The sequence below is a fragment of the Phaseolus vulgaris genome, chromosome 11 (genome assembly GCF_000499845.2).
Source record: "Phaseolus vulgaris cultivar G19833 chromosome 11, P. vulgaris v2.0, whole genome shotgun sequence".
Taxonomy (NCBI): Eukaryota; Viridiplantae; Streptophyta; class Magnoliopsida; order Fabales; family Fabaceae; genus Phaseolus; species Phaseolus vulgaris.
Window position 1 is genome coordinate 51,372,512 of NC_023749.2, and position 9,003 is coordinate 51,381,514.

The window sequence follows — 9,003 nt, forward strand, 5'->3', positions numbered from 1 at the left end:
GCTTCCAGCCAATAAAAAAAAAATTATCTAGCTTCGAAGTTCTTCTCTCTTACAATTCTTTATCCATGACTCTCGAATTCTATATTAAGAATTGCTCAGTGTTGTATATTAGGCCATGTGGTAGAGAAGAAACACTTCTTTCGGAAGGGTGAAATAACTACAACAAAAACATCATTTTTGTCGACAAAAGACGGATGTAAATCAAATAAAAGTGATGAATAAATGTCGGTAATGCGTTGTCAAAAAAATCGACGAGAAAAACATGGAAGCAAAGTTAATTTGTATCAATCAACAAAAGTGACACAAATTATGTAGGTCAAGCGGACATGAAACACGTGTGAATAGTGTGAATATCTATGCAAATTATGTAGGTCAAGCCGAGATAAGACAGACGAATATTATTGGTGTGACACGTAAAAGAAAAAGAAATATCGTCCTTTCTTTTGGAAGGGACAAAACAGAAGATGCTTCTCTTCTTCATATGCTTGCGGGCCTTCAGTCGAAGCCATTGGAAGCTATAGCTATAGAATGTGAATGATAACTCAGCAGTAACAGGTTGATGATAATTTGCCATAGTAAGGGATATGTTTTATAGCGTCATCTAGTGGTTCAAGTTGATGATTTGAAATGAGAAACAAATACTGTTTTACTGAAGCAATAATAAATATGATTACTTACACATATTGGTTAAACTTGGTTTTTTTAAAACAAAAAAGATGCCTTATTGAATGGTTTAGTGTGTTTCTTCCTCACGTGATTTTCTGACATGTGGGTTTTGGTGCATTTTGTTTGTTATGTTTATTTGTAGAAGGGATCTGAAATTTTTTTATTTTATGGTCTCCTCTTTATTAGTGTTATGAATTAACCCTATTGTAAAAGAATCATTAACGTCCCTTCAAAAGAGTTACTATGCAGTGTACGTGGCTGAAGGTGAATCATTAAAGTTCCTTTATCATTAAATATTATTTAATAAATATTTGGTTGTGATTATAAATATACCAAGGATGGAAGAATAGAAAGTAACTCCAAACAAACTAAATACTACAATTAATACAAGTAAAATGCTGGAAATCTGGAAATTAATTTTCGAAGCTCTATAAAAGCTATCTCTTGCTAAGCTATGTTATCATCCAATTTTATGATAAATTAATTCTATGATATTTTGTTTGAGAAGAAAAATTTGATTTGGAAAATTACTTTTCTTCTTATAGGATAGAAAGTTAAGAAAAATTAAGTGTATCAAGTTTATCATTTAAAGTGAATTTCTAGATACCAAGGTAATATGCGAGTCCATAAAACTCAACATGTTGTATTGTGTAGAACAAATGATATTGTGATTTGATAAATAAAGATGTGTTTTTAAGTTTTGGATAAATAAAGAACTATGTTTTTATAGCTTCTCACTACAAGAAAATAATGAAATAAAAACTATTTTTTAGTGACAAAAAATAATTAGTTGCTATAGTGACTAAATTAGATACCATTTTAGAGACTAAAAAATTTTTGGTTTGTAAATTAGTTTCTATTATTGTTAAATGATTTCTAAATTGGTATATAATTAGCTACGTATCAAGGTTTTCGTTACCAGATTTAGAAACTAAATAATTGGTAGTTAAAACTATGGTTACTAATTAGATACCAATTTAGAAACCATTTAACAATAATAAAAACTAATTTAGAAACCATTTTTTTTTATTTTCTAAAATGGTCTCTAATTTAGTTACTATAGCAACTAATTTTTTTTTGTCTCTAAAATTGGTTTCTATTTCATGTTACTATAGCAACTAATTTCTTGCAGTGTCTGGCCAATAAATAATATATAGCTTCGAACTTTTTTTTTTCTTACAATTTTTTCAACCATGACTCTCGAGTATTGTATTAAGAATTATTTACTGTTGTATATTAGGCAATATGGCAAAAAAGAAACACGGAAGGATGAAATATACAACAAAAACATCATTTTTGGACGGCAAAAGATGGACAAAAATAAAAGAAAACCGACAAATAAATGTTGCTTATGCGTCGGCCAAGAAACCAACAAAAAAAGCGTGGAAACAAAGTTAATTTGTGTCGGCTAGCAAGGGTAATGTAAATTACATAGACCAAGCTTACGTGAGACAAACATAAATATCGTTGACATGATCTTTGTAAATAGGGATGAAATATTGTCGGTGAGACCAACGTTGATGTATTAGAAATGCCAGCATGCGTTGACCAAGCATAACACACAAAAATATCAAAATTTGCGTCGGCCTAACTGGAGCAAAATTGGACAAAACCAAAAATAAAAATAAAAATAAAAGCTAGTGTGGACCTACATCACACAAAAATGGAAGCTAGAAAAAATATTAAAGATTAATAATGATTTGCATGAACTTGGCTGACACATGAAAAAAAATGCAGTTTATTTTTATTTCTCTACCCATTTTCACATGTAAAAAGTTTTCATATCCATTATGAAAAACCATCCAAATTATTCAAACATCTAGATAATTATCTATTTCATTTCACTTATTAAAACTATTAAAATCATTTAAATATCTAAATAATTTCAAGTTGAATATTAATACATAAAATAGAACTTAGCAATTGAAATGTATAAGTTTACTATAAAAATAAAGCATAAAATAAAATTGTAAATTAAAAATTACAAATTACAAATTAACCAAAAGGACTAGAACTTGAAAGGTACCATAATACAATTATATAAAAAAAAATTACAACAACTAAAAATATGAAATATGTCCCATGAAGTAAAAATACCACTCATGTGATCCATAAAAATCTGTAAAAAAAATACAAATAATGTGAATAACTAAAATATTTAGTATATAACAAAACTGTAAAATAATTAAACTTACAGTCTGGGATGTCCTTCAAGAAAGGGACTAGTCATCATACTTTGGAGAATATTGATGTTGGAATTAACTTGTACTAGTGGAAGCATTACCACCATGTTGCAACACCGTGACAAGTTGTTCCTTTATTTCGTCCTCCAAGTATATATGCATACTTTTGATCCCACATGCTAACTTCTACACGAAATTGATGATTTTCAGTCAACTAATCAAATTGAGAAGTGTCGGAACCAGAGGAAGGCAGAAAGAGGGAACAGAGCCATTGATGGAAGTTACTAACCAAGTCTGTCATACCAAACTTAATGTTAACATTTTATAAATATTTTATTTAATTTATTATTTTTTATCAATAAAAACAAAAAAAAAGTGTGTGAGCATTAGATTGGTGTCCCACAGTAGTAGCAGGTGTTGTTCATTATTTGTCATTTACCCCACCTATCAATTATATGTCTGCAACCACTTTCTTTAACTCATTTAATTTGCATTTTCAAAACAGTTTAGTTTATGGCAGTTTGAGTTTTTAAGATAAACATTGCATGTGGTCAGTTTTTTTGTAGGGTTAGCATTTTGTCGTAGTGCTGATTATGTTGTATGAACACAAAAGTGAAAGTTCACTAATCAGAACTGGCAATAAAAAGTTAAAGTTAGTTAAGTTCAAAAGTTAAAAAAAAAAGTATTTTCTATAAAATATATTTAAATTATTATTTTACTTTACGTTCTTTTAAAATTAAAATATTTATACATAATTTTTTATAATATTATTCGCATTTTTAAATTAATATATATTCACAATTTTTTATAATATTTAATTTTTTTAATTTGATTATTTTTTTGAAAAAAATTATTTAATAAATATTTGTTTGTGATTATGAATATACTGAGGATGGAAGAATAAAAAGTAACTCAGAAAACACTGGAAAATCTAGAAATTAATACAAGTAAAAAGCTGGAAATCTAGAAATTAATTTAATAAGTTCTATAAAAGCTATCTCCTGCTAAGCTATGTTTTCATCCAATTCTAGTATTCACTCACCATTCATATTGAAGCCACTCCAATGGCTTTGGCAAGTCACAAACAAGCAAATGAAGAAAACGAAATAATCATCTCCCTTCCCAAGGAGAGTGGTTTGGGTGCAGGACCCTATCTCCATCTATTTCAAGATTTTTGGTGTCCAACAAATTCTGTTGAAGGAGTGAACAAGTTTCAAAAACATTTTGATGCAAAAGACAATGATGTTTTTGTTGCCAGCTTTCCAAAATCAGGTACTACCTGGTTGAAAGCCCTTACTTTTGCCATTGTAAACCATCAACAGTTTTCCTCTTTCGACAACCATCCATTACTCTCTTCCAATCCTCATGAACTTGTGCCCTTCCCTGAATTTATGTATTCTCATGATTTGCATGACCAAATTCTTTCCCTCTCCAACAAGAGTGAGCCAAGACTTCTTTCTACTCACTTACCATTCCCTTCATTACCTCAATCCATCACAAAATCCAATTGCAAGATTATTTATATATGTAGAAATCCATTTGATACTTTTGTTTCAGTATGGGAATTCTTTAATAAAATAAAGCCAGTGTCTTCACCTGAATTCATCTTCGAGGAAGCATTTGAAAAGTACTGCAATGGGATAATGGGGTTTGGTCCATGGTGGAGTCATATGTTAGGTTACTGGAAGGAAAGCATAACTAGACGAAACAAAGTTTTGTTCTTAAAGTATGAAGATCTTAAAGAGGATACAGTTTTTCATGTGAAAAGAATTGCAGAGTTCTTGGACTCTCCTATCACTCAAGGAGGAGAGAGTAACACAGTGATTGAACACATAATCAAACTATGTAGATTTGAGAAGATGAAGGATTTGGAAGTGAACAAATCAGGATGTATATTAAATGGTGTAGAGAAGAAAAATTTCTTTCGGAAGGGTGAAATAGGAGATTGGATAAATTACTTTTCTCCTTCAATGATAGAAAAGTTATCCAAAATCATTGAAGAAAAATTAGGTGGATCAGGTCTATCGTTTAAAGTGCATTCTTAGATTTCAATGTAATATGCGAGTCCATATTAGCCAACATGTTGTATTGTATAGAACAAATGATATTGTGATCTTTGCTTTTAATAAATAAAGATGTACTGTTGTCACGCTTTTGATAAATAAAGAACTATGTTTATATAGCTTCCAGCCAATAAAAAAAATTATCTAGCTTCCAAGTTCTTGTCTCTTACAATTCTTTCATCCATGACTCTCGAGTTTTGTATTAAGAATTGCTCACTGTTGTATATATTGGGCAATGTGGCAAAGATGAAACACTTCTTTCTGGAAGGTGAAATAACTACAAAAAAACATCATTTTTTTTGTTGGTAGAAATGAAAATCAATGAATAAACATCGGTGTTATGTGTTGGTAAAGAAGTTGAGGAGAAAAGCGTGGAAGCAAAGATAATTTGTGTAGGTCAACAACAGCAACATAAATTGCGTGAGTCAAACTGATGTGAAACTTATGACGTAAACAGGGATAAAATATCATTGTTGAGATCTACGCAAATGTATCAAAATCGCCATAATGCGTCAACCAAGCAAAACGGAAAAAGAATAAAAATAAATCAGAATTTGCATCGACCTAGCCGATGCAAAATTGGACAAACTAAAAATAAAAATAAAAGCTAGTGTGTCTAGCGTGACAAAGTGGGCTGGCTCACCCCGTGAGCAAAATGTGGGTCGGGTTGGCCTGTCCTGCGCTAGGAGTGCGGTCTCATTTTACTGATCTACCCCGCATAACTAGTAACCCGCGGACCAGCCCACATAAACAATTTTTTTCCAAAAATTAAAATTTATAATATTGAATGGAAAAATGGTCTAATATAAAATTATTTAAATAAGAGGAGACAGAAAGTTTTATTGAGCTTAGTCAATATGGTTTTTGAAGTTATTTATACCACGACTCATTTTAACATATAAATATACATAAATATTATTTGCAAAAATAATTTAGTAAATATGAAAAATAAAAATAAAAAGTATTTTAGAATTACTTAAAATTTATTTAAACTTTAAAAATATTGCATTTTATATCAACCATGTCAAAATGCTTTCCCATTCCAAGAAGGATGATTTATTGTGTAATAGACTTTAAAATATGTAAATAAAATAAACTTAAATAAGTTTTAGATTCTTGATATATAATATTTTTTATTTTAAGCATCTAATAAATTTTTCTTTAAAAAATACCTAATAAATTATAAAAAATTTATTTAAACATTTATTAATATTTCCTCCCGTAAAGTATTTGTATATTTTTCAATTAACCTAAAATTAATTTAAATAAAAAAGATATTAAGGAAATACTTTCAACATTTCTCTTTGCTTTAATATTTTTTTTATTTAAATTTTAAATTACAAATTTGATTCCGGACTTGTCCTTTCTTTTTCCATATAATTCTTGTCCTTTTCTCTCTTCTATAGATCATATCTTTATTCAATTTTTATGCTTCATCTTATTTCTTTTTATATCAACCTCATCTTTTTTCTTTACTATATCATAATGACATTAGACTTTTGATGGATGTTAAAATGTAGTTCATCTACTTTCTTCTATTTTGTACATCAAACTTCCTTAAGAGAAATCTATCTTCTTTTTATTTTAATCCTTCTTTCATATCTTTTTCATTGGTAGTCAATTCCTTTTTCATGAAATCTAGAGAAAAACTTTAGTCTTTCATAGGAACCTGAATACTTCTAAGTTGTTTACATCTTTAATCTAAACAAAGTTTGTTTTCAAATGACACCTTATTAACCTTAATTTACGGGTTGAGCAACACTTAAATTTCGATTAATTTCAAGAATATATAAGAAATTAAAAATCAATTTGAGAATTTTAATTGTAATTCCAAACAAATTGTTCTATATATCTAATTCTTACTTTAAAAATATCATATTTGTTTAACTCTTTAAAAAGTTCTCGAACATGAACCATATGTACAATAACTATTTATAAGTCAACATTTTTATATTTGTTGGTTGTAACATGATTTTGCAAGAAATAATTTTTCTTTTGATTCATCCTTTCCAATCTTAACATTTTCTTGGAGTGTTGTTTTGATTGTATTTGTTCCTTTTGTAATTCTTCACTTCGAAAAAACATTTGACACAATGAAATACCTTCAATAACATGGTCTTCTCTCATGAATTCATTGTTCTTGTGGTTACATGTACACATCTACGAAAGTAATTATATATAAATCTTTTGTGTTTTCAATCAAAACAATAAATACTTCCTATCTCTCTAGCACCTTTATGAAAGTTACAAAGTTTTCACTTTAACTTTTCTTTTATCGGCAAAAAAGAATAAAATAAATGGAGGTATTTTAGAGATACCTCAACCCTTATACAAAAACAACAACATCCATTCGCTAGCCACTCGTAACATAACTTTGAAGTGACCCATGACCAGACCTGCACCTGCACCATTGTTCTTGGTATAATCGGAATCCACCTAGGGGTTCCGTTTGTCCAAAGCCTATTCGTTCTTCAAAATCTCTTACGAGAGGACCTAGACGCTTGTACACACGATCATTCATATTAATTGGTATAGCTAGGACCTTCCAGTACTTTCAATGAAAGATTCAACACGCTCCACTTAAGCTACTAAGGAGATGGAAGATCGAATATCCGAAAGGATGGATAATAGGTTTATGGAACTCATGAATACGTTGAAGGAAACCTTGACTCTTTCTATGAAGGACACCATGCTGGAACTACTTACTCAATCTCGAGGAGAAGGGCTCCATGGCCTCTCAAATGACAACATGTGGTTTAGTGCAATTGGCGATGATCCCATGGCTGAGTTGTTGCATCTACAACAAAAGACTTCACTTGATGCCTATCATGAAGAGTTCAATTCAATCATTACAAGATTGAAGTTATCTGATGATCATATTCTAAGGTGCTTCCTTGGTGGATTACAGAAAGAAATCCAAATGATGGTAAGAATGTTCCAACCTAAGTCTCTACAACATGTGTTTAACTTGGCCAGGACGTATGAAGCAACTACTTCAAGCAATTCGATGGCCAAATTCCACAGGGGAGTCTTGGGTCCAGCACCAGTGCCTATATCGTCGTCTGCTTCAATCAATGCGGCCCCAAACCCAAACCAACACGCCACTTAACAACGAAGTTCATCAAGATATAAAAACCTTGGTTGCTAATTAGATACCAATTTAGAAACCATTTAACAATAATAAAAATTAATTTAGAAACCAAAAATTTATTTAGTCCCTAAAATGGTCATTAATTTAGTCACTATAGCAACTAACTATTTTTTGTGTCTAAAATTGGTTTCTATTTTATGATTTTCTTGTAGTGTAAAGATTACATGATAGAAGAATAAGAAGGAAATACTAATATTTAAGGCATGAAATTATTAAATTTAACAAGGAAGTTCAAACAACCAATTAAGAAATACTCAAATAAATTCTTCAATGGTCTAATAAGATTAAATTATCGGAAAAGAGTTTTTTGATTTCAGATTAGTTGAGAAAATTTTGGGGAAGATATCAAAAAACAATATTTTATTTAAAAAAAAATCTATTTTTATTCTATTTCATTTTAATTTATGTCCCAAAAATTAACTCTTTCGTTTTCCATTTTTAGTAAAAACTTCATCAAATGGTGAAAGAAGAAAGCTTAAGCAACAGGTTTTGTGGCATACATTATAAATTTGGGTTTTGAACATGGTTGGACTGAGCTCATCTATTCAATAAGGACAACAAAATTTTGAATATGTAGTTTTCCCTTTAAAATGAAGAGGATGTTAACCAATTAATGTAACTTTATTTGCATATTATGAAATGAGTTGCATTACATGGAAACTCAATTTCTCATTACCTCTCATTTCGTCAGAACTTGCCACTATTTGCATAAAATTCCTCATTATTATAATATACTGCTACATGCCTCAAACTTTAATCTACTATTATATAGCTGCATCACACTTTGTTATAATCTATATTATATTTTACTGCAAAGTCAACTTCTTTTTGTCCTTTACAATGTTATTTTAAAATAATTACAATGTTAGATGAGTTGGGTTTATTTATTGATTAGTTAGCCACCGAAATTGAAAATTATTATTGGCTCACTAGCCTTCAA

The 9,003-nt window shown here is 29.7% G+C and overlaps 1 protein-coding gene across 1 annotated transcript; it reads left to right on the forward strand.

Moving 5' to 3' along the window:
• The first annotated feature begins 3,874 nt into the window (after positions 1 to 3,874).
• On the forward strand, positions 3,875 to 5,035 carry LOC137830520 (cytosolic sulfotransferase 15-like). Its single transcript, XM_068637929.1, has one exon. The coding sequence runs from the start codon at positions 3,914 to 3,916 to the stop codon at positions 4,892 to 4,894; it is 981 nt and encodes a 326-aa protein (XP_068494030.1). The 5' UTR covers positions 3,875 to 3,913; the 3' UTR covers positions 4,895 to 5,035.
• The last annotated feature ends 3,968 nt before the right edge of the window (positions 5,036 to 9,003 follow it).

Excerpts from the sequence above, each read along its gene's own strand:
- LOC137830520 (XM_068637929.1), top strand. The coding sequence starts at position 3,914 with ATGGCTTTGGCAAGTCACAAACAAGCAAATGAAGAAAACGAAATAATC.